A 26,004-nucleotide genomic window follows, 5' to 3' on the forward strand; every position below is an offset into this window, starting at 1 on the left:
GAAGCAAACTAAATGCACATTGATAGATGAATGGATAAAGAAAATGTGGTGTACATACACAATGGAACATTACTCAGACATAAAAAATGAAATCTTGCTACTTATGACAAAATGGATGGACCTAGAGGGTTTTATGATGTCAGACAGGGAAAGACAAATACTCTGCGATTTCACTTATATGTATAATCTAAAAAACAAAACAAATGAACAAATACAACAAAACAGAAACAGTCATAGAAACAGAAAACAAACAAGTAGTTGCCAGAGGGAAGGGGTTAGGGAACGAAAAATAGGTGAGGGAGATTAAGAGGTACAAACTTCCAGTTACAAAATAAATGAGTCGTGGGTATGAAATGTACAGTGTAGGGAATACAGTCAATAATTATGTAATATATTTGTATGGTGACAATGGTAACTAGACTTATCGTGATGATCATTTTGAAATGTATAGAAATATAGAATCACTATATCATGCACCAGGAGCTAACATAGTGTTGTAGGTCAATTATGCTTCAAACACAAACAAACTCATAGAAAAGGAGATCAGATCTGTGGTGACCAGAGGTGGTTAATGGGGCAGCTTGGGGCGGGGGGAGAATTGGATGAAAGTGGTCAAATGGTACAAACTTCCAGTTATAAGATAAATTAAGTACTAGGGATGTAATGTATGACATGATTAATATAATTAACACTGCTGTATGTTATATATGAAACTTGTTAAGAGGGTAAATTCTAAAAGTTCTCATCACAAGGAAAAAAACATTCCTGTTTCTTTAATTTTGTGTCTGTATTAAATGATGGGTATTCACTAAACTTACTGTGGTAATCGTTTCATGATGCATGTAAGTCAAATCATTATACTCTACACCTTAAACTTATACAGTGCTGTATGTCCGTTATATCTCAATAAAACTGGAAGAAAAAAAAAGAAATAGCAGCTTATGTATATAAATTAGGAATAAATGAGGAAACTAATTACCAGGAGAAACCACTAAAAGAGGAGAAGGTCTGGCATGGGAAAGGATGGGGCAAGGGATGGTTGGTTGTTATATTGAACACTTCCGCTCTTTGATTTTTAACCATATACATGTGTAATATTTTGATTTCAAAAGTACTTTTTAAACTCTGTAATTCTAATCCTGTCCACTCCTGGCCTCAAATCCTTCTAAGCCTCCCCCCGCCCCCAACAAATGATACATGTTAAATTATAAATTATTTACATGTCACTCAAAGCCCTTCAACATCTGGCCCCAACCTACATTACCAGCATCATTACTGCTCTTTTCCTTAAAGTACCTGGGACGCTAGTCACAGCAATCTATTTGCAGCATCTTGGGTACCATTTTCTTTCATGCTTCCATGCTTCTGCACGTTTTGTTGCCTCTGCTTGACTTTCCCCTCTCCCTTCCCCTCTCCTCCTCCTCCTCTTCTTCCTCCTCATCTCCCTGATGAACCCACACTCATCTTCCCAGAGTCTGCAAATGTCACCTTCCCTAGGAGGCCTTCCCTACTACCCCACAGGAAGATTTTTGCCCTTTCCCCTGTGCTGTCCCAGCATTTAGTACATTGCCCTACTATAGCACAGATCACGTGGGATTTAACTTGATGAGTCTGCTTCCCCCACTGGATTGTGGGCTGCTTGATGGCAGTGACCAGCTTTTATTCATGTTTATATTCCCAGGGCTTATCCCGTGCCTTATTGAATTGAATGTGTTTTTAAAGGACATTTGAAAAAATATTTCACTAAGAAACTAGGGAAAATCAAATAGTCTCAGAAAGCTAGTATAGGTGATTGTATTACAGCATCACCATAACTGTGAAGAAAGAAATGTTGATAGTGTGATAGTTCCTCAAAATGTTAAACGTAGAGTTACCATATGACCCAGCATGCCCACTCCTAGGTATATATCCACTCTTAGGTATATATCCAAATATATATATCCATACAAAAAATGGTATATGAATGAATGTTCATAGCAGCATCATTCATAATAGCCAAAAATGAAAATAACCTAAGTGCCCATCAACTGAAGAATGGATAAAAAATGTGGTATACCCATATAATGAAATATTATTTGGCCATAAAAAGGAACGAAGTACTGATACATACTACAACTTGGATGAACATTGAAATCATGCTAAGTGAAGCCAGACACAAAACGCCACATATTGTATGACTTCATTTTTATGAAATTCTCAGAATAGGCAAATCTATAGAGACAGAAAGTATGTGAATGGTTACTTAGGGCTGGAGGTGAGGTGGAGGTGAATGGGAGTGACTGCTAATGGGTATAAAGTTTCTTTTTGGGGTGATTAAATGTTCTAAAATTAGTTAGTGATGACGGTCACACAACTTTGGCAATATGCTAAAATACATTATATTGTACACTTTAAAAGAGGGAACTTTATGATTTGAATGATATCTCAATAGAGTTGTTTAAAAAAAAAAAGAAACGTATAAAAAACCCTGGAAGGAAACACACCAAAAATTTAACAAGTGGTTGTTAACTTTGAGTTGTGGGGTTTTGTGAGGGAGATTGTTAATATTTTTCTTCCCTTCTACTTTACAGTGCTTTCCATACACTCTATGATGAACATGTAATTAACATCAGACACTTCATGCTTTAAAATATCAAGAAAGAGGAGAGAGAGAATTAACATGTTCTGAGTACATGCTATGTACTCGTAGGGTAATCCCCACAGCATTCCTGTCAGGTTGCTATTCCTTTTTTCAGTTTCACCAGGGTGACAGGGGAAAAAAATGAGACTTAAGGATTCACTGTCTTTCCCCATTCTCCTCCCCCTTCTAAAAAGCTTCTTGGGTTTTCTGGCTTGATTTGGGGTCTTTTGGTTTGTTGAACTGGTAGTAATGACTAAAGGAAAATTGAAAGAGGCCTTGAAAGTCGGGACTGATTTACAGTAAAAAGAGTAGACAGTGACCAGAGAAAGCAAAGAAAGCTCTGGGGAAAGATCAGAGGAGGGCAGAGAAAGAGAAGACGTAGCAGGGGCTGAATGTGGGGGGAATTAGTCCCGTGTGTAAAAGGATGGATTGGATTCTGGATGCCTGACCCTTTTAATCATTCTGATTTCAGCTCAGACATGGCCACTTCAAAGGCCCCGTGATGATGTGATACCCACTTCTGAAGGAACCCCTGCCACTTCTATCTCGACCTCTTTCCACCCCATTGCCCTGCATTATCCTCTCCATAGTATTGATTACTATCTGAACGTGTCCTATCTTCTCTTGCTGGGATGCGAGCACCATTCCAGAAGCAGAGCCTCCTCTGGCTTGTTCACTGCTCTATTGCAGGACTGGGAACCAGGTCTGGTAACTTGTGGTGTTCGGAAAATGAGAATTGCGTTTTCTGTTGTCATTCATCGACTCCTCTCCCCTCACTTATCTCCACTTTTTCCAATGCTATTCATCCTTCAAAGCCTCGCTCAAGACCCAGCAACTCCTGGAACTCATATCTCTTGGCTAGAAGTGAGCCCCTGTCCTTGACACATGAGCCCTCAACTACTCCCATACCGGTCTCATAAGCTCTTTGATGCTAGGGTCCATTTCTTATACATCACAGCAACACATTTTACTGAGCTTATTTGTGTGTGTGTGTGCACGCCAGAAAATCAACACATAAGAAAACTAGTCATTTTAGACTGGTAACTTATGAAGAAAATAAAACAAATTAACGGCCTAGATGAAGACAAGGGTTGGGGGAACGGCACTAATTTCATCTGGATGGTTGGAGAAATTTCCCTGAGGAAGTGGCAATTGAGCTAAGATCTGACTGATCAAATCTGGATCTTTCTGTATCTCCCACAATGCCCTACATATCGCATTTGCTGACTGACAGACCATGGCGTGTCATGAGTAGAGTGTTCCTAAAAGTTATCTAGTCCAGGTCCAATCTTACATAGGTTTCACCTCCTGACAGTAAGCTGCTGCCCCCAGGTAGGACAACCTGCCTCAAGGTCCCCAAAGTTTCCCACTTCAGTTGGTTCTCAAGACTCCCTTATGGATAGCTGCAGAACCAGCATTTTCTAGGCACCAGCTGTGTGCCAGACACTTCCATACCCAGTATCTTACTTACCTCTTACCTAGTAGTACTATTATTATTATTCCTATTTGAAAGATGAAGCAAACTCAGAGAGTTTATGTAACTTGCCCAAGGCCACACTGCCAGGAAGTGTGTAGTGAATGTGCCTGACGCCAAGGCTGGTGCATCTTGCTACCATCCCTTGCTCTCCCTTCCTTCTGAAGTTTAAACCATCCTGCTCAGGCTTTAGAAGTTCTCTGAGATTCCTAACCTTGGGACTGGCTTGATTTCATTGGACCTTTCTCAGTAGAGATATCAAGTTAACCTTTTCCACGAACTGACCCTTTAGAGACACGAAGTTTTGCTGGCTTTATTTTTCATAATCACTGCATGAAGACTGAGATCGTGTCTGACCCCAAATGCCCCTGGCTGGACAATCTCATGCCTCACTCAGGCTCCTTTCTCCAAATCTGGGACTGCCTCATAACACCTGTGTGTGTGTGTGTTTATGTGTGTGTGTGTGTGTGAAAGAGAGAGTAACAGAGAATAACAGACTGATGCTGTTTACTTGCCTGGTCCCCAGGCTAAGAGGTCATTCTGATCTCCTGTATTGTGACTTCTTTCCCCCCCTCAACCTTCAAATCTGCTGAGTCTGTTTTACTTCCCCTTTTATTCTCTTCAGGGGGTCAACACCCTGTATCTGCTTTTTCGTGCCCCAGAGAGGACCTTGTTAATCTCCTATGTCTCCTCCCTCCCTCAGCCTCCTTCTCAGTCTCAGGGCCAGGGCCAGCTGCCCTAGAGGTGAAAACAGGGAGCAGGAGCCCTGGCTTCTGGGAGTCTCTGAACCAGCCCATTTTGAGGGGCGCATGCCCTCGTGTGTTCGCCTTGTGTAAATTCAGCCTGAGATTACAGCCTAAGGCCCTGCTGGCAGAGCCTTCTTTTACTGACCTGGCCAAGGATCCTAGCCTTTCTCCACCTGCCTGTGCCATTGCCTCCCTGGCGTTTGAATCAGCCTAGGTCTTGGGGACTCCATCTGGTCTCACTCCAAATGGAACACCTCCTGGTCATTTCCCCCTTTGTCTCTCTCTCTCTAACAACTGCAACTACACAACAATAATAATAGCCACTATTTGGCAAGCATGTAGTATGGGTTAGGGGATTTATATATATCAACTAGTTCAAGCTGCACAGCACCCCCATAAGTGAGTGTTATTTTCTTGGCACGTGGTAGGCACTTATGAATGAAGGAATGGTTTCTCCCCAATTCATCATAGGGCAAACAGAAGCTCAGGGAGGTTGCAAAAGTAATAAGGGTCCGAAACAGAATTGAAACCCAAGCCTATCTGATCTCAAAGCCTGGGCTCCGAACGGTCACATCAGGATGCTTCTAAAACCACTGCAGCACCTTGAATCCCAATCCCCGGGACTGTTTGAGGGAGAAGCTGTTGGACGTGGTTAGGGATACTGGATTTGAAGTCATATAGCTAGTAAGCAGGCACCACTGCTTCCTGGTTCTGTGAGTGTGGGCAAGTTGCTTAACTTCTCTGTACCACAGCTTCCTTACTGGCAAATGGCGATAATAACAGTAACAGCTCAGAGGGTTGGGCCACTTTAATGAGCTAATATACATAAGGGGCTTAGCATGGAGCTTGGTATATGGTAATCACTCAAAAAATGTTTGTGATGGTGATGATGGTTCAGCTATGTGCTAGGTGGCAGCATGTGAGCTCATCTTCCCTAGTGAGCTCCTGTAGTACAGATATTCTGTATGGTGGGGTCCATGCACACCAATCAGCCTTAGCAATCAGCTAGCCTGGGAGGGAGGTTGTCAGCTACTGATGAAAGGTGGGCTGCCTGGCTAGGGCACGTCTGCTCCTAGAGGAAGACCACTGTGCTTCTGCCCAGGAGTGGGCCCTGGGAGGCCCTTCTGGCAGGGCTGAGATTTCCCACAGGAAGCAGTTCTATTCTGCACCAACGTGAGGAAAAATGGGTAATCAGAGTCACAGAAGGCTGCGCCTTGTTACCCGGCTCCGGTCATTTCAGTCTGGACCTTTTTAAAAACAGGTGTTACCAATCCACTTTAGCCATAAAATCCCTTCATTAAGTGCCCCTGGAAAGTCCAACCTGAAACCTGCAAGCTCTTCTCCTTGGAGAATGTGCCTGGGAAACGGAATAGGCTGCCTGCTTTCCAGAGCTGTCAACTCCAAGCCAGGGCCTTGTGAGAACCCTAGTGGTGGGCGCAGGTAAGGGAGTGTGGGTTGAATTACCTCAGATCCCCTCAACAGGTTCTTTTCCTTTTCAGTCCGGGCAGGTATTCTTCACACCAAGGACCAAGTGACTGAAAGAGAGTCTCAGGTGAGTGGCTTACCTGGGGAAGGGGAGAGGAAAGAGTGCCTCGATTTCCACCAAGGTCACCAGGCTGGAGAAAGGCAAAATGACTCAGGGAGGCCACGGACAAGAGTAAGGCTCAGGTCGATGGGCCCTCTACTCAATGATGCGTATTGACCTGGGGCAGTTTGCTCTCAGATTCCAGCACCTGGCAGGCTCCCAGGGGAGGCCCAGCAGTGTTTGTGAACTGAACTGACCCATGTTGGTTCCTGGGAGGGTCTGGGTATTTCATGGGTAGCAACCTCTGATGGACCCTCCTTCTGTGGTCCTGGATTCTTGACTTTTTCAGGTGTCCATTGTCTATAGGAGTCTCCTAGTTGGCCACAGCCTCCTTAGGTGACAGGACCTGAGAGACTGCCTATCCGGGGTGAGCTATCTGTCCTTCTGCCAAATGAGCAAACTAGAGAAGAAGTACCCTGAGATGAGAAAGAGGACAAGGAGGACGGATGCAAAGCTTGTCCCTCTGTGCTCCATGGAGCTACGGTCTTTGCTGTGGCCCACACCGTGCCATGTTGTCAGGACCTGTGTCATTGTCATCCCTGGGTCCCTTCCAGGGGTAAAGGCAGTGTCTAGCACGTAGGATGTGGAGGTACCTGTAGCTTGGAGCCAGAGAGACCTGCATCAAACTTTGCGGCCTGCCACTTACTAGACATGAGTTGTTATTTGGGTCACTTGACTTCTGAGGATGCCAGTTTTCTCATCTGTGCATAAAATGACTTTGAATGAGAGAATGGATACAAAGTACATGGAACGTAGTAGGTGCTCAGTAAATGGTACCTGTCACCACCATCACCACCATCATCAACTCCAACACCATTAGCATTTATTGCGCACCTCTTGTATGCCCATCCTGATGCTTGGCTTTGATGCAGAAGATAAAGGAGAAGCAGTCAGTGGTTTCTGCTCCAGGTTAGTATGTAGTGGGAGAGCTCAGATACACACAAATATTGAAAATCCAAGTGCCAGTCAGAGGTATACGGTCAGGATATGGAGATCAAAGGAGGGAACAGATCTGTGGGCTAGGGCCTTCTAGGAAGGCTGCCCAGAAGAGGTGGGTGCTACGGTAGGCCTGGATAGATTGAATTTCTAGTACTGGGAGGAGGAGGGGGAGGAGGATAAAGGGTGTTCCTGGCTTAGCTCAGCGCAGGCCAGCAAGGCCAGCACCCGAAGCTGAGAGTGTCCCTCATCTCCCTTTGCGCTGTTGGGGGTCAGGATCAGCGCTGGGTCAGCTTTTGGAATGCAAATACTGGGCTGGCCACTGGGGGTCGACAGAGATTGAGGAATATGGAGGCTACTGGGGTGAGATTTCCTTGGAGACTCTACCCCTTTGATTGAACAACCTGCCTAATGTCTCATTTCCCTACCTCTGAAATTCCCTCCTCCTTCCTCCCCCCCACCCCGTCTGTAGAGCCCTAATCCCCCCGAGACACTCTTAGCTCTCCAGAGCTTCCTGACTTCCCCACCCCTGCCCAGAACACCAATCTAAGGAGGAAAATTCCCTCCCTCTCCACATCCCCACCCCCAGCCCCACCTCTCATGGCTAAAGCCCGAGGCTGCCATAGTCTCTGGTTTGTGTCCAGGAGAGAGGCTGTGAAAGAAAAACAAGCCAGGCCAGGGAAATTTATGTTCTTCTGAGGGGGTTGGCTTCCTCATGAGGAAGATGATGGGTGGTTTGTCAATTGAGGTCTCACCCCAGTTCCAACTTGGGCAGCGCTGGGGAGGGGGGGGGTATGGCAGGGGCGGGGTGGGGGAGGTTGGTGGGGAGACTAAAGGCTTAGAAAGAAACTGGGCCTTCCCTGGGAGGTACATTGAGCCCAGGCACTGGGGCCTTGCTGATAAAAGGTGGGAAGGAAGGTCTCTAAACCAAGCTGGACAAAGTTGTGAGTGTGGGGAGCGGAGGTTTCAATGTCAGAGATCCTGGCTCCGTTGGCTCAGGGGCAGCTGGAGGGTGGCGGGCCTGGGTGCCATATATCTGCCATTGGTTATCTGGCCAGCTGGGTCCAGCCCCTTATCTATCCTCAGGATGCCCCCAGGGGTTCATGACCTTTCTAACAGTAGGCTTGGGTTTATCAGTCGAGAAAGCCCAGAACCTGACCCTTTAGCATTTATGGTAGGTTGGAAGGCAGGAAGTTATCTCATAGGCTAGCGAGGGGTCAGAGCTAGGAGGGCTGGAGAGAGGAAGAAGCACTGCCCCTTCCCTCGGCTCCTCGGGTTGTTCAAATATTTGCTCTGCTTGGGGTGTTCCTCCAGGGGAACTTTATTCCCTGTGTTTATGGGGCCTGACAAGTCCAGTGTGTTCTCTAAGGAGCCAAGAGCAGAACGGGGCAAAGATGTCATTTCTGCAGCCAGCATCATCCTACCCTGGGCTTACTGGCTCTCTGAGGTGGGGAGCTAGGCCGGGGTCAGTGACAGGTGGTGACAACGGCTGCCCCCCCAGCCCTGAATTCCTGAGCCCCTGACAGTGATGAATGGCCCAGTCCCTCTTTGCACATTCCCCAGGTAACCAGAGTTGAGGGAGTGACAGGTGGGCCGGGCTGGAGTGCTGCAGGATTTCCCCCATAGCTGCCCTGCACAGGGCTGGAGGGTGAGGACAGGAGGGACTGCTAGAGGAAGTTGAGCCCAGATCAGTGACACACAGGAGGGCACGGATATACAAAGATGAGGTCTCTAAGGAGCCGAGGGTCCCAGCTGCAGTCCAGCGCCTGTGCCACCTGCTATGCCACACTGAGCCATGCGCTGGCCCTCAGATGCCCTGTTCTAGACTCTTTTGAGGAGCAGGGGCAGGCCACTTGCCTATGTGGGGCCCAAGGGCTTGGGGCAGATTTCTAGGAGTCCAGGGAAGGGTAACAAGGTATAAGGAGGGGATAAAGAGAGAGGGAGGGAGGGGGCAGGCCCATCTCAGGAAGAGAAGGGCTCCTCCTATCTCTGGTGTCATCCTGCCAACAGCATGACCCAGAGCCAGGCTGACACCTGGAAGATCAAGGTGATCTCAGTGCAAACACCCATAAACCAGGCATGAAGCTGGGGCAAGGACCAGGGAGGGGTGCGGGGTTGAACGTTTGGTTGAACCCTTGGCCTTTGGGACCAGCCCCTCTTTCCCCAGCCACTGAGAATCTCCATGGCTGCAGTGAAATTAGACTAGCAGGGTGTACCCACCTGGGGCTTGATCTGGAGTGTGGTGCAGCCAGCAGGCAGGAGGAAGAAGAGTAGGAGGGCTCAGGTCCCACCCTGGGCTTGTCCTGAGCCTGACCCAGAGATAGAGTGACTTGGGAAAAGCAAGGTATTCGTGGGGGAGGGAGGACAGCCTGGGCTCAACACAGACCCCAACTGGTCCCAGCTAGAGGGCGGTGAAGGCAGAGGGAGGGAAGGAGAGAAGCGGGTGGAGGGACAAATCTGGCTGGGCAAGAGAGGGCTTTGCAGGCTGAGGTTGGCGGGGGCAGGGGATGCAGGCAGATTAAGCCTGGAGCCTCAGTTTCCTCTTCTGTAAAATAGGCCTATCAATATCAACCTCAGGGATGTTATGTGAATTAAACAAAGATAGCATAGGAGCAAGGGTGAGAGTACCTGGCTACAGTGCCTGGCATACAGAAGTTGTTCAAGAAACATGGCTCTCCCTCATGTATGAATATGTACATGTGTGAGAAAACGAGAGGCGCTAAAAAATGTGTGCATGGCACGCAAAGCATGTGTGAACGGGTGAGAACACGTGTGACCGGGAATGAGGAGGTCTCTGTGGGAGGCTCTGCGGACGTATAATAGTTTCCATTTAGTAAGCACCATGGTGGGCCGGCCATGAAGCTAAGCCCTTTCTGTGCATTATCTCACTCCGCACTCAGCTCAGCTCCGTGAAGAAGAGATGATCTCCAGGTTACAGAAGAGTTAACTGAAGCACACAGGGGAAGCGACTTGCCCAAAGAGACACAACTGATAAGCAGTGAACTCTGTGGCTCTGAAGTTCATACTCCCCCTGCCTCCCATGGGTGTGGGAAGCTGAGCTCTCCAGGGGGCTGTTATGGTACCTGAGGCCTCCTGCAGCTGCTAGATGTTATTCTGCATCCCTGGGTCCAGGAGGCCCCCACATACTGATTTCCATCTGCTTGGAGCTCCTTGAAGGCAGGGCTTGGTGGGGTTCCTCTTTGGATCCCAGCTCAGAGGCAAGCACAGGATCAGTGCTCAGGAAACACTGGTGGACTTGAACCCTGAGGGATGTGTGTGTTCGGTGACACTGATCTGGGAGGCTTGGGGAGGGGTGTGACTGCCACTGGAATGGGGAGAGCTTGGATAAGAGAGGGTCAACATCCCCCACAGATCCTGACTTCCTCTCCGGCTTCCCTGAGGAGTAATTTTTCCCTACCTCAGGGGCATGAATCACTACATCAGAAGCCCTGGTAGGGTGGGGCAGGAGGTGGGAGCCTGGAGTCATTGGCCCTGGCTGCGGCAGGGAGTAGGCCCAGCCCTGCTACTGAGGCTCCGGTAGGCAGGTTGAGGCAGAAAGGCTATGTCGTGACCAGGGGTGACCAGCTTATGGAGCAGGCCTAGACACAGAGTCCTCTCTTCTTTCCTCTGTGCCCTCCCCACCCAGGATGAGGCGTTGGCACACTCAGGAGCTGCTGCTGTCTTCCCAGGCTTCCCAAGTCTGGCAGCATAGCTCTTCATCTGCCCCATTTCCCACCTGGTCTTGGGCTCACCTCCCGAGGTGCCCTGGGCATGTTGGCAGTGGAATCTGAGGCTGATTCTGGGATTGGTGCTGGTGACTCTAGCTGGGAACTTGGGGGCATGGCCAGGGACACAGATGAACTTTCCTGGGCCTAGAAACCTCTCAGAGGACTGTGAGTGAAGAGTGGAGTCCTGGCCGTCCTGAAGGTTGCTGCTTTCCAGGCATGAACCAGCTTTTAACCAGGAATGAATTAAGTAAGCAAGTACGCACGAAGGTGCTGGAAATGTGGCGAGTCAGTATGGTATAGGGAACTGGCCACAGGCTTAGGAGACAGAGAAGTCTGGGGCCAAATCCTGCTTCTACCACCGATCAGCTCCATGACCTCAGATGAGTCACTTCCCCCTGAGCCTTAGTTTTCCCTCTTACATAAAATAGGGATTGTGGAACTCATCTCAAAGGATTGTGAAGGGAAATGCCTCTACCATGGTTCCTGGCACACAGTAGGCACTCAGTAAGTGGCAGGCTGTTTTCCATCCTCAGGTTTTGCTGTCCTGCCACGCACTTCGGGCAATCCTAGTCTCCAAGCTGGACTATTGGTGTGTCCCTGCACCTTGTTCTTGTCTCTCCTTGCTCACACGCCAATAAGGGGTCCAGCTGGGAGCTGAGAGACCCTAAACAGCTCCTCTTCCCTTTCTACACAGATCCTTCTCATCCTCCGGGCCCTGTCCCTGAAAGTGGGAGGAACACACTTCTCCCTCTTTATTTCCCCCCAAATAGAGGTCCGCTCTATGAACCAAAGAGATCATCAGAGGATCCAGTGAGGAACTCGGTAGATCAGCCTCCTACTTAAGTGAGAGAAGGACAGGAAACTGCATAAATGGCGAGCACTTTGGGAATGTCGCTCACCTAATTATCTCCATAAAGAAGCAGCAAGGAGACTTTATGTCCTCGGCAGTCGCCGAGCCAACCCCAAACCCAGATCTTACTCCTAGTGCTCCCTCCTCCTCTCCATACCGGGCCGCGGTTCTAGCCAAGGTCACCACCCCTGTCCCGGGTCTTGTGCTCGAGCGCGTGTGCCAGGCTCGTGTGTGCCACGCTCCCATTGGAGTGGGCGCTCTCAGTCGGTCCCAGGCACCCGCAGTGCTGTAGAAGACCAGTAGGGGGAGACATTAGCACGTGGGTACATCTGTTGAGGTCCAACTGGGGAGAGCGGGTCGGACCGGGAGGGTCTGAGCTACGGGATGGAGCCAAAGTTATAAGCAAGGAAGCAAGGAGGGGCGGGGAGAAGGGGCTGGGAGACAAAGACCCAGATAGCGAGGCCGGGAGGTGCTGGAGTCCGGCGTCTTGGGACCAGGGCGCCAACTTTTGCTTTTTCGAAAGGCGCCTCTGCCCTACGCCCTTTCCTCTTTGCCCTCGAGGTGTCTTTCTTTATCGAGGTGCCCTCTCATTCCCCACTGCTATCCCAGGGCCTTGCCCGCGCCTTCAGACAGGACAAGATTCGAAATCTGGGCCCCTGGTGTCCCACAAGTCTCTTCCCCAAAGTTGAGATTCCCAAGGCCTGGTCCCCAGGGGCGAAGAACTCATCTTCCCAACTTTCCCGTACTTGACCCCTCTGAGACTCCACCGCCCACCGCTATCCGTTTGTTCAGGACTCCGGGTCCGGGTCCATGTGCAAGCAGACACTGCACTGCGAGGGCGGAAGGAGGAAAGCCCACCAGAGCCCTACGTGAGATGGGACCAGGAGTAAACAAGCTATCCTTGTCACGGAGGTGGGCACGGAGCAAGGACTTCAGGGCTCGCGTGTGTAACAAAAAGAATGGTAGTACTTTCCCGGGAAAAGTACTGAGCCTGTTTGGCCCAGGTCAGTGGGCCGGAGTGTCGACCAGGCGCTCGGGGAGAAGAGCAGGCCGACAGCTCTAGAGGAGCGCCAACTTCCCACGGGCTGAGCGCTCTGGGAACAGGACTAGGCAGGACCCAGCCCTAACCGCAGGAGCCGCACACTCAGATTGGTGCCATGGAGAGCGCGGCGTCCTTAAGAGCTCCCTAAAACCCCGCCTCCTTCCTGTTCTGGGGGCGTGGTGCAGGGCAAGGACCCCGTGACGGAGCTTGCTATTGGCTAAGATGCGTAGGGTTGGCCTTGCGTACGCCTGAGCAGGGGAGTAGACAGCTCAGCGGCGGCGGAGGGAGTCTATGCGCGCTGGTCAGCAGTGGGAGGTGTGTGAGCCTCGCACTGACCGTAGAGCCTCGGGCGCAATCGCCGGGGAGCTAGGACTCGGCGACTGGGCTGCCGGGCCACCCGGCCTAGGCTTCAGAGGCGCAAACTGATGGGACTAGCTCGCTCGGCAGTGTCTCCGCGCTCTTCTAAGTACACTGAGCGGGCCCCGCGCTGAAGTCGAAGCTGTCGGGGGGCGCGCAGCCCGGAGTCCCAGTGTGGCCTGGAGGAACGGAGCCCGTGCCAGGGCGGCCCGGTCGGGAGCCCCCGGACCGAGCTCGTGTGGTGGGGAGACTCCCGCTTCTTCCCAGGGGTGCCGATCCCGGGACGGTCGAGGCGTCCGGGCGGCCACCGAGTCCCCAGCGGTGAGACCCCGTCGGGGAGAGGGCGCGCAGTCCCAAACAGTCTCGGGGAGCCGAGCGGAATCGGACGGGATCACCCGGGGGCGCAGAGCCCCCGTCGTGCTTCGTGCGGCGGAGAGGCCCGTGGAGCGAGCCCTCGGAGGCCACAGCTCATGCTCGGGTTGGGGGCGGCTGCCCAGTGAGTCCTCCTGGCCGGCGGGGCGGAGAAGAGCGACACCGAAGCCGGCGGGAGGGGAGCACTTCAAGGCCGGCGGCTGCGGAGGATGGGCGCCTGAGCGTCTCGGAGCGCAGCGCGGCACGGGAAGGCGAGGCCAGCTTTGCTGAGGAGGCGCCAGGGGATCCCGAAGTGCAGCCTGCCCCAGGGAAGATGGCCCGGCCTGGCCAGCGTTGGCTCGGCAAGTGGCTTGTGGCGATGGTCGTGTTGGCGCTGTGCCGGCTCGCCACCCCGCTGGCCAAGAATCTAGAGCCCGTGTCCTGGAGCTCCCTCAACCCCAAGTGAGTAACTTATCTGCTCTGGTCCCTGGGGGTGGGAGGCACTCCTTCGGGGTGAGGCCGCGCGCCCCCGAGCGCCTGTGGGAAGGTGTTCGGAGGAGGAGCGGCGCCCCATTTTGTCTATGGCTTTTTCGAGTGTGTTTCCCTGCGGGCGGGCGGGGAAGGGTGCGGTGGGGTTGGGTGGGGGCACTTGGCTGGGTTGTGACCCCTCAGCTTCCCGGCCCTCTCCTCCGCACGTCCCGGATCAAGTCGAGATTGTCGCGCCGGGCGGAGCTGGGAGTCTGAGCGCCCTTGAGCGCACTGGAGAGCTGGGTCGGGGAGAGAAAGCAGCCCCCTCTGGGGCCCCTGGGAACGTGGCGGTTTTCGCCAAGAGCCGCTGGGGGCGGGGGGGGGGGTGGGCGAGCTTGACCTGGGCGGGGGAAGAGGCCGGAACACAGGTTCCCCGTTTGTTTAGCTGTGAAGGAACCGTGGCGCGGGACTTCGCGCTTGGGGCGGGTGGCAGTGCCTGTATCTCCATTCGGGCTTCTCCCATTTTCATTTCTCTTTCTTCTCAGTTTGCTTCCCTAGCTTTTCGCTTTGCCGTCTCTTCTAGCCTCCCCCCCACCCGCCACTTTCTCCCTGCTGGGTCCGTGGAAGGGCGGGCGCCGCTCCCAGGCTCACAAAGGCGGCGGGTGGAGAGGGGCGGAGTGGGAGAGAGGTTTTGTTGGGGGGGGGGGTTCGATCCAGCGCTCGTCGGGGGTCCAATGGAGCCGGCGGCAGAGCTTCCAGGGCTGGCCGGGGTGGAGAGTGGCGGCCGAGCCGGCGAGGGAAGCGGGTGGCAAGCGAAGGATTCCTGCCCAGGCGGGTCCCACTGGCCCCCCCCCACCCTCTGTCCTCAGACTGGGGAGTTGTGCTTAGCTTTCCCAAAGGGGTTGGGTTGGTAGAGGAGATCCTTTCTTTTCTCCCTCCTCTTTCCCCTTCACAATCCTCCCCCACCTCCCAACAACACACACACCTTTCAGGGCGGTGGCTCAGTGGTTTCTGGGCTGTTAGTGGGGAGTCGCTGGATTGTGTAGTGACCTCTGGACCTTTTTCTCTTTTGGCATCCAGGACTCAGGTTGGAACCCAGGGTCAAAATTGCTCTTCCTTCCTGTTTTCTGGAGGTCCCAGCAGTGTGCGGACACCCCACTTAGTGGGAAACTGGGGGCCCTTGGCCTGCCCTCTGTGCTCTATGATTCCTGTATCTGGAATCTCTTCCTGTCCACTCTTATGGGCTCCCCGCTAACTTCCCGAGCTCCTGCCTGTCTTGACCTCTTAGGTTCCAGGGGCCATGCACCTCTCAGCCCTGGAGTGGGAGAGGGCGGCTTCTTTAGTTCCTTCTCCTTAGGTTAAGGTAGGGTCCTATTCATTGGTTAGTGGGATGTCTAAACCAGGGTCAGGGTACAAGGAAAGGGATTGACAAGGATTTTTCCTTAACCCAGAAGCCAAACTGGGCCCAGTGCTCTCCTAACAGCAGGAACTCAAAATGGTCTGGGGCCCTGGGGCTGCTCAGACCAAGGAGAAAGGCTGTGAAGTGCCCAGTTCCCTTCTGTAAAGGTGGAGGCTGGAAATGCTCTCTCTTGAGCCAGGAGAGCTGAAATCCGCCTGGGGTAGCCCATCATAAGGGCTCATGGGAGTGACCTAATTGCTCTCTCGGGTCTCTAACCAGAGATAGCAGGCAGCTCCGCAGCTGGAAAGGAGCCCTCCTGCAGAGTGAGGTGGGGGGTGGCTGGGAGAAACAAGATCTCCCTGAGCTTCACCCTTTTTGTGTCTTGAGGCCTGAGTGCTCTGGAACGGTTTGCAGGTTTTTGAGATCTGCCCCACTCCCCGATCCACTTCAGGCTGAGGGCAGGCATCCTGGGGGTGGTGGGGGTGGTGGCTGAGGCCGCAGTAGGACTTGCACGAATTCCATCCTGTAATTGAGCAGATCCTGGGAATGGTGGGGGACTGATCCTGGTGCCCCTGCGCGCACCACCCCCCAGAGTTCCATCTATGCTCAGGGGTCTGGAATGCAGCCTGTCTGTGTGTGTTGGCACGGGTTGGGGGAGGGGGGGCAGGAGGACAGGAGGAAGGCACTGCCCTCAGCTTCACTCTGAGCTCGGGGGGGGGGGCTGTCTCTGCCACCGCGCCCAAGCCTGGGACTGCCACAGCCTTTCAAATCAACGGTCTCTTTCTGTCCGTCTCTCCCTCTTTGCCTCCTGCCCGACTTCTCCCTCTCAGGCCCTTGTCGGTTCGCCCTCTCACATCCTGTGTGAGCCGCGTTCACCTCCCCTCTCCAGCTCTGCTTGCCCGCTCTCCCTCTTTCTCACACTCCCTCTCACTCTTAGTCACTCTCTGCCTCTTTTTCTCGAGTCCTTTTGTTTCTCGCACATGCCCGTGCTCTCCCTCACAGGCTCATTTTCTCTCTTCCCTCCCCTCTTCCTCCCAGCTTTTGGTCTCTCGCCTCAGTCCTGTCAGGAGCTGGCACCCCCCCCCCAAATCTCCCAGCGCCTATAAACCCTGCTTAATTGCTTCCTCCTTGGTAAAAAATCAAAATAAAGAAGTGGTGGGGCTGGGGGTATGTTTCCAGGTTCCAGGGTACGGGCAGCCCCAGCCCTGACCGGGAGAGGGGAGCCGGAAGGGCTGGCTCCAGACTCCCAGCCTCTTTCCCAAATTGGTGCTGTGGCCTTCCAGGGTGGTAGTCCCTGGGTGGCAAGAGCTTGGCCCCTTGTCAGATTTGCCCGATAAGTGTAGGGTGGGAAGGTGGGTCTGGGCCCGTTAGAGGTTGGGAGGAACCAGAGTACATGTGCATGCTTGTGTGGGGTGGGGGGGGCTGTGATGGAAGGTCCCAGGGCAGCCCCCTCCTCCAGCCTCCTCCCCTGAGAACTTGGGGCAGCCGGCAGGCCTCATACTTGAGTCCTCAGCCAAGTCCAGCTGCTGCAGTTCAGTCTCTCAGTCCCATTCTGACCCCTTCCTGCCCCCCACTCAGGTTCCTCCACCTCCAGAGAGTGGGAATGTGCCTGAGATCATATTACACCTTCCCTGCAAGGGGCGGGAGTGGGGGCTTCAGCTTGGCATCCAGGACCCTTGACTCCATCCAGCATGGGTGGGGGCAGCTGCAGACCCCAACCCAGGCTTGCCTGCTACAAGCCAAAGTGTTGGTCCCAGCCCCCCTCACAGCTGTTCCAGCTCACAGTCCTGGGGAGGCCAGCTCAGGGGGCCCCTTTCCGGGGTGGCTAGGGACCTGACCTCTTCTACTCTGTGGCTGATTGGCCACAGGTGGGGGCCTGAAAGTGATGGGAAGCCAGCAGCTCCTCTAAAGTTCCCTGTTCCCCTCCCTCCGTCCCTCAACCCCAGGCAGCCAGACCTGGGGCAAGAAGGGCCTGGCGAGGCTGGACTGGAGGCTGAATCCAGGGTTCCCTTTCTCCCTTCAGGCTCTCCACTGCCTCACCAACTATGATGGATGGGGATGAGTGGGCCCTGGACACTACTGTGCATCACCGTTTTCTGGTGTTGGGAGTATGGAGTGGGTGGGCCAGCCAGGAGGCCACTGGTTGCCATGGGAACAGTAGGTTTGGGGGGAGGGTCCACCCTGTGATTATCAGGGGAGCTGAGGTAAGGGGATGCTCACCAGCCATATTCTGGGTTCCTTGCCCTGGGCTCTGTAGCAGCCCCTCCTGGGTGGGTTTTCATTGTAGTTGTTTTGGGCGGCGGTGCTAGCAGCCAGGAGTGTAGTAAGCTCGTTCAGCTTCTTCTAAATGGTACTGTGTTTGGTGTGCTAACTAACAGTTGGGCAGTACCTTGCTACCTCCAAAGCATCCTCAGATATGAGCTCATTGGATGTTCCCAACAGCCCTGGGAAGTTGGAATTGCCCATTTTCCAGATGAGGAGGCATTTGCCCAGAAAAGGAAAATGACTCGTTTAAAGTCAGTTAGCTCGTAGTGGGGAGAGCTGTGCCTTGTGCCATTCTTTCCACACCATCCCACTGCCTTGGAATCTGGGAAAGACTGGGTTTCGGAGGAGGCGCTGGCTTTTGCCCCGGGCTTTCCCTCTCACCTCACAGGTGTGTGTGCATCTGTCCTTGTGACTCAGGCCCTGCCCACGTGGGATGAGCAGTGCTCCAGCTTCCTCATTTGATTTTGCTAGGCCTACCTCTGAGGGCAGCTTGCTCGGGGTGACCTGATCTAGAGGCAGCCAGCTCGATGCCTGGCACTCTCCCTCCCGGGCTCTGAATAGCAGCCTTGGTTCCTCTCTGGGCCAGGAATCTCACTGCCTCTCAGGGACCCCACAGAAAGCAGACAACAAGGAAGGGGCTGTTAAGCCCTCAGTGGGCCCTAGCATTGGCCAGGTGGGGCAGAGGGGAGGCATAGTTCAGTGTAGGTGGGGGGGGGGGTGACTTCCTCTGGGGCTCTCCTGGCTTCCCTGCCTCCGACAGTGCTGTGTGTGTGCCAGGACCCAGCTGCTGTTCCTGCCCACCCACGCCTGGGCGGGCACTGCTGGGACATGCCAGGCCTGCTCCTGCTGCCTCGGGGGCTGGGTGGAGCTGGGGGAGTGAAAGAGGAGCCTTTAATTTGGGGGCTCCCCACCCTTGCTGGGATGAGAGCACACTTGAGCTCCAGCTTGGGGTCTGTCCTCCACTGGTCCTGCCAACCCTGGGGTGCAGGCGCAGTGGTGCCGGAGTCACTGAATCAAAGCTGTGGCTAGAGTCCTTCTACCAAACCTGGGCTGGCATGGCCTAGGACCAGGCTCTCCCTTTGGCCACTCTCTGACCACAAGTCCCTAGGGCCTGAGGGAAGGATGAGAGGGAAGGAAGTGTGGTGGAACGTGGGCAGCTTTCTAGGCATGACCCCCACAGCTCCAAACTCTCTTTGCTATAGATTGTCTGTGTATGGGTGGATAGGGGCTTAGCTGGACAAAGAAGCAGGGGGGCAGTTGGCCTCTGACCAGCACTGGCCACTACCCCAGACCCTCAGGCTTCTTCTCTCCCAGGATTCTTTTCAGCAGTCATGGTGATACTTCTAAGCTCAGTAGGCAGGCTGGGGGAGAGACTTGGGCTAGGGTAGAGGGGAAGAGGCAGGCCACAGACAGGAGACTGAACGCCCAGGCTGCCTCCCCTAAGTCCTTTTACTCCCTGGGGTGGCTCCCTGGGGTCCCGGGGGCTATCAGAGGCTAAGGAGGGGAGGCCTCAGGGGTTACCATGGCGACCTGCTGCAGGCTTCCTGCTGGGCCATGTCAATCCCCTTATTTTCCAGAAAAGGGCTTTGTCTGGGGGGTGGCCCCAGGCAGGAAAGCTTGGTTTGATAATGGGGGGAGTAGTAGTTTTTGAAAACTGGGGGATAAAGAGTTTAACCAGGTACTCTCTTCCTCCTCCTCTCGGCCCCTACTTCTAACCTGGTGGGTACGAGGGGAGACCTGCAGGGTCCCCGCTGTACAGGATGACCAGCGTCGTACCTGACCTTGGGCTTCACTCTCACGGGCTGCATACCCACACCTCGTGGCCCCTCACCACTTTCTGGGGCTTCTCACAGGCCCAGAAGCACTTTTCTTAGTGGTGGGGAAGAAGCTGAGAAGGTACCATCATGGGGGACCAGGGTCAGGGAAGGCGGGTCTCATCAGGCTCCTCTCCCTTCTGCACTTTAGGGGAAGGTGAGTTTCCCTCTGCCAGCTGCTATGCAAATGAACTCATGAATATTTATGAATCCTGTTCACTGAGGTTGACAGAGTCTGAGGGGTGTTGGGGGCAATAGTCCTCTCTCCTCCCCATCCCCCACCCACTATGTAGACATCTGTTTCCTCGGTTGTCTCTGGGTTCCAGGGCTCCAGAACCTGAATGGTGATGGGAGACTGCTCAGGTAGACAAGACTCCCTGGTGAGTAAGGCGGGCCAAGTGGTTAGAAAAGTGAGCTGGCCTGTACCCCTTTGTGTGCCCTCTACCTGCTGTCATCTCCAGGTACGGTCTTATGGAGGTGCACAGCTGTATAAGGATTCAGCCAATGTTTAAGGTACTCTTAGACCCCTAGGAGTTAACATCCTGGGTGAGTTTAGGCTCCTCGGGTTGGCTTTGAGCACCCTCTTCAACAGGAACATTCATCTGGTTACTCATTCCCTCACGTGAGGAGCCTGGACTCAGTAGGTCTCGAAGGTTCCTTCTATCTCTAAGATGTTAGAAGTTGTCTAATCCTACTGCCTGGATGGAACCAGTATGAAGGGTGGAAAGTGAAAAATGCCTTAGGAATTATAGAGGCTTTGGTGAAACTTCTTGGCTTTTTGTGGAGCGTGGAGCTGGGGGCGTTTTCTCTCAAATGTTTGTGTGGGCCTCCATCCCATGCCTGCTTCCCTTCTGGCCTTCTGGAGTGTGGTAAAGCTAAGTACTAAGGCGGGTGAGACCTTCTTGTTGTTGCTTTTACCCTCCTGCACAGAAGGATGGCAGGTCCCAGCTTAGTGGAGCTTCCCTGGACATGGAGAGAGGGCTGCTGTTCTTCATCCACTTCATCTACTTGGTCTAGTTCCCTTAGTCACCTCCTTGGGTATCATTTCCCTCCATCCGGTGAGGATACTGAGCTCCCAGGAGGCCCTTGTGCCTTGTAGCCCCCACTGTGGAATGGGCCCTCAGGGAGTAGAACCATGTTCTTCCACCGTCAGCTTCATTGCCTTGAAGCACTGCCTTCGGCCCTTCATTGTCCTTTCTGCTAGAGAGTCTGTTCCCCACTGGATGAAACCCACGCTGCTTGTTGTGACCCTGGCCTTTCAGTCTGGCCCCAGCTGAGCTTTACCCCCTCTTCTTCTGCTCCTCTCTACCCATCACTGGGCCAGTCACTGGCCTGGGTTTTGTGTCCCAACCACTGCTGTCTGCTCTTGCTGGATGTCAACTTCTTATTCCTCCCCCAAGACCCGCTTTCATCCCACTCTTTCTGTGGGACCATTTCTGACTGTCCTGTCAGATGAGCTGTCTCCTTCCTCTCTCTGCCTCCAGCCCTTGCCTTTTGAGCCACCATCCTCTCACATAGCCTCCAGATAGCCTGGTGCTATCCGTTGCTGCAGCGTGGGCCGAGAGCGCTTACTGTGCTTAGGCAAGGACAGGATGATAGGAATCGGTGGCCCCAGGCAGCTGCCCTCCCCCTGCTATTTCCCAGTGCCTGGCCTTCTGGATTAGAAGACGAACCTGGCTCTGGAGGCATTTGTCCATCTCCTCTCAGGATCGGGAGCAGAGGCTGTGTGTGTGTGTGTGTGTGTGTGTGTGTGTGTGTGTGTGTGTGTGGTGGGAGGGGATCAGAAGGCAGATGAGCGAGGTTCCTGGGGCCCTGTCTTATATGATCTGTTGTTCCTGCTTAGGCCTCTTCTCCCCTTTCTCTGTTATCCTTTGCAGTGAGACTGGCCAGATTTGGGGATTCAGGCTCTTGCACTATGGGGGTGGGATGAGTCCTGGTAGGACGCCAGGCAGTGGGAGTGGGGAGTGGAGAGAGCTGGGTGGAGCTGTACCTGGCTGGAGACTGTGCCCATTATCCCTTGGCTCTAGGCAAGGCCTGTTCCTATCTCCCCATCATGCCCAAGATTAGCAAGGATGGGGGAGAAGGCATGGGGCCAAGATAGGTTGTGCACCCCCAGCCGTTGGCTGGGAGCTTTGGGGGTGGGTTCTGGGGCTTGTTGTGTGTGTGCTTCTGTGTGTGTGTCTGTGCGCATGAGCGCATATACACGCGTGTGTGCTGGGGGGGCCGGTAGCAGAGGCTGTGAAGGAATGTGAGTACGTTGGGGGTGCGAGGAGGACAGGGCTGCCGCATCCAGGCAACCCAAGCCTGACATCTAGGTGCCCAGCCCATCTGCCACGTCAGCCCCCCTGCGGAAATGCCACATTAGGACAAAGGGCTCCCCCAGCTAGGCAGTGCCCCACCCTGCCGAGCAGTCAAAGCCTGGCAGCCTTGCCCATGGGCCACCCCTTCCACACCCTGCTGGCAGTATGGTTCTCTTTCCCCACCCCCAGCATAAGGCTGGAAAAAGGACAGAATGCCTGTCCTCGCCATCTCCACCCAGTGTGCCCAGCCTGGCCCTCATTGTCTGCTCCCCTGGTTCTGGGGATGGCCTGAGACCCCCAACCCTGAGGCTAACCATCTCTTCCCTCTTGGGCAGGTTCCTGAGTGGGAAGGGCCTGGTGATCTACCCAAAGATTGGAGACAAGCTGGACATCATCTGCCCCCGGGCAGAAGCTGGGCGGCCCTATGAATACTACAAGCTGTACCTGGTGCGGCCTGAGCAGGCAGCTGCCTGCAGCACTGTGCTCGACCCCAACGTGCTGGTCACCTGCAATAGGCCAGAGCAGGAAATCCGTTTCACCATCAAGTTCCAGGAGTTCAGCCCCAACTACATGGGCCTGGAGTTCAAGAAGCACCACGATTACTATATTACCTGTGAGTCCCTGCCCACCACATGGTTCTTTCCTGTCCTGTAACACTGGGAACTTCTGAGTAGTGCAGTGAGACTGCACACAGTTCAGGCCCAGCCTGATCCAGTCCCCTTTGAAGACTGGCGTGCTCTCCTCCTGGCCTGGCCTTGGAATTCTGGCCCCAGCGTTTACCAAGGGGCCTGCTGCCAGCTCGCCCTGGCCCTAGGAGTTGGGTGGGAGAGGACTCTGATTCGTGGTGCTCTCTCTCTTATTTTCTTTGCCCACCTAAGATCTAATCTTGGGAATGGCAGAATTGGCAGAGCTTCAGCCTTTCTCTTCATGGCAAACTGAGGCCCCAAGAGGTGAAGGGGCTTCTTGCCCTAGATCACACAGAGAGTTAGGGAGCGGATTGGGTTGCCAACCCAGTTCTGCTGACACCGAATCTAGGACTCCTTCTAGTCTGTGGAGAAGCCTTCCTCACCATGCCAGTTCTGATTGCCTGGCCTCTGAGCAACATCACCCAATGAGGAGACACATGTAGCTTCCACTGAGAAAGAAGGGCCAAGGCCTGGTCATGATAGGGGAGCAGGCATCCTTGTGGGAGGGGCTAGCTCCTGGACTCTGTTCCTAGTGGGAGGAGAGAAGTAGAAAGGTTCATGGGTGGGTGGGAGCTGCCTGCAACTCCCTGGTTCCCAGTTCTGTTCTTAAGGGCTTAGACATCACTAGGGCTTCTGGGTAATGCTGGCAGACCCCTTCCTCCTCCTGACTGCCCTGGCCTCTTGCTGCAGCTACATCCAATGGGAGCCTGGAGGGACTGGAGAACCGGGAGGGAGGTGTGTGCCGCACACGCACCATGAAGATTGTCATGAAGGTTGGGCAAGGTGAGCACCCAGGCCGAGGGCTCCTCAGCTAGGCTTTTGCAACAGATGCTCCTCACTGCGTGGGGGGGGGGGGGGTGGGCATGGGGAGCAGTGGCAGAGGGGGCAGTAGGGATAGGGGACCTGAGGTCCAGTATCCGGGCCATTCTTGGCCGGTGGGTGCTATGTAACTGGGGCACCTAATGCTGCCGGAGATCCCCCTTCACTTGTTCTCTCCCCACCCCTAGACCCCAATGCTGTGCCGCCCGAGCAGCTGACTACCAGCCGGCCCAGCAAGGAGGCAGACAACACTATCAAGATGGCTACACAGGCCCCCGGTGGTCGGGGCTCCCTGGGTGACTCGGACGGCAAGCACGGTGAGTGTATGGGAGTCTCCCAGAGGGCAGAAGCCATTGCTCGGCTGCCCTTTCAGGCCCTAGCTCTGAAGGAAGGCAGGGCGTGGCCCGAGATCTGCCATGTGTCCCTGGGACCCCTGGCTGACCTTCTTCCCCTCCCTTCCCTCCCTCCCCCATCCACAGAGACTGTGAACCAGAATGAGAAAAGTGGCTCCGGTGGGAGTGGAGGCAGCAGCGGGGACCCCGACAGCTTCTTCAACTCCAAGGTGGCATTGTTTGCGGCCGTGGGCGCCGGCTGCGTCATCTTCCTGCTCATCATCATCTTCCTGACCGTCCTGCTGCTGAAGCTGCGCAAGCGGCACCGCAAGCACACGCAGCAGCGGGCGCCCGCCCTCTCGCTCAGCACCCTGGCCAGTCCTAAGGGGGGCAGTGGCACGGCGGGCACCGAGCCCAGCGACATCATCATCCCCTTACGGACTACAGAGAACAACTACTGCCCCCACTATGAGAAGGTGAGTGGGGACTACGGGCACCCCGTCTACATCGTCCAGGAGATGCCGCCCCAGAGCCCCGCGAACATCTACTACAAGGTCTGAGGGCCCGGGCAGCCTCGGCCCCGAGGGACAGTCGGCCGGGACTGCACCTCTCCATCCTCACCCACGTCCCTCCCCTTGCCAGCTGTGCCCATCTTTGTATTTAGTTTTGTAGTTTCTTGGCTTTTATAATCCCCCTTTTGCCCCGCCCCCTGGGCTTCAGAGGGGGGTGCTTGTGCCCCCAGCCCCCATGCTCTTGTGCCTTCCCCCTCTGGCCAGGCCTTTGGGCTCTGCGGGGGCACCCCTTCTTGGAGGGCAGGGTCGGACGCTGATGGACAGCAGGCAGGGAGACGCCCCCCCTGGCCCTGTGCCCCCTCGCCCCCTTTCTCCCTTCCCAGGACTTCTTGTCCGCTATCGTCACTGTTTTTAATGTTTTTGTGTTCATTTTTTTTAGCTGTCAACTCATTTTCATCTGTTTTCTTTTTTGTTTTTTTTGAAGAAAAATGGAAAAATGGAAAAGGCAGCCCCTCCCCAGGTTTTCTGAGCCCAGCCTTCCGCAGCATCAGGGGCCTGGGGCAGGATGTGGCCAGCCGGGAAGCATAGGATGGCATTTCTTTTATAAACTCGTTGGCATATTTTTTGGGGGTAGGGGACAGGCCAGGGCTGTTCTTGACCACGAGGGAAGGCAAGAGTGCCATTGGGCAAGGTGTCTCACCCTCCCCCACTGACCCTCCTTCTACAGTGCTGATCTTGGCAATGGGGTAGTGGCTGCCACCCTTCCACCAAAAAAAAAAAAAAAAAAATACCTTCCTGTGGGTTACTTGGGCATATCCTGCCTCCCTCACTCTCACGGTTATTAATGTCTTAATTGGCTGTTGCCTGGGGAACAGGAGAGCTGCTGCAGGCAGATGACCTCATGGGGGGTGGAGGGAGGTGAGGTGCCCAGGTGGCTATTTGCCCTGCAGAGCTGGGAGTTCCCCCCTCTCCGCTCTGCCCTGTTCTCCCCTCACCTTTGGCATCCTTCGGCCTGGTGGGGAAACAGAGGGCCCAGGGCGGAGAACTAAGCGGGTATAAGGCCAGGTAGCCTGCTTCTTTTCTGGGCTCTAGCTCAGGTGGGTGCCCCCCTAACCCAGCTCCCGCTAGCCCCCCAATCTTGGGCTGGGGCTTGGAAAGAGGAAGAGGCTTGCCTAGGGCTGGGCCAGCACGCCGTGCACTTTGACCCCGGCTCCTTGCCAGCACGGCTGCTAACAGACTGCCACTAGCAACCGCCTTGCAGGCACTCCCAGAGTGGCCATGGAAGGAGCTGGGCCTCCCACCATCCACCTCCACACTGCCTCCTGGCCAGCTGCCCACCCCACTGCCAGGTGGGAGAGGGAGCGGAACAGCCAGCCCCTTCCAGGTGGCAGTCGAAAGGGTTTTTTTGTTTTTGTTTCTGTTGCCATTTGTGTAAATACTAGTCTTTTTTGGAAAAAAAATAATGTAAAGATGTTTTGTATAAACTCTGAATTATTTTCTTGTTGCTTTTTTCTTAGAAAAAATGAGAACTAAAAAAAAAAAAAATTAACCACATGGAGAAATGGGTGTAAAATGGTGTCGTGATGTTGGGTAATGAAGTGTGAGTGTATGAGCGAGTATATGAGAGAGAGAGAGAGAGAGAGAGAGAGAGAGGGAGAGAGGGAGAGAGAGAGAGAGAGCGAGCGCGAGCGGGAGAGCACGTGTGTGTGATTTTCATGTG

General features: G+C 54.0%; 1 protein-coding gene across 1 annotated transcript; it reads left to right on the top strand.

The window, feature by feature from the left end:
• The first annotated feature begins 13,263 nt into the window (after positions 1 to 13,263).
• Positions 13,264 to 25,846, top strand: EFNB1 (ephrin B1). The gene is made up of 5 exons (XM_068533750.1): positions 13,264 to 14,151; positions 22,271 to 22,548; positions 23,312 to 23,404; positions 23,629 to 23,757; positions 23,920 to 25,846. The coding sequence occupies exons 1-5, from the start codon at positions 14,024 to 14,026 to the stop codon at positions 24,330 to 24,332; spliced, it is 1,041 nt and encodes a 346-aa protein (XP_068389851.1). The 5' UTR covers positions 13,264 to 14,023; the 3' UTR covers positions 24,333 to 25,846.
• Positions 25,847 to 26,004: the final 158 nt, after the last annotated feature.

The sequence above is a fragment of the Eschrichtius robustus genome, chromosome X, assembly GCF_028021215.1.
Source record: "Eschrichtius robustus isolate mEscRob2 chromosome X, mEscRob2.pri, whole genome shotgun sequence".
Lineage (NCBI taxonomy): Eukaryota > Metazoa > Chordata > Mammalia > Artiodactyla > Eschrichtiidae > Eschrichtius > Eschrichtius robustus.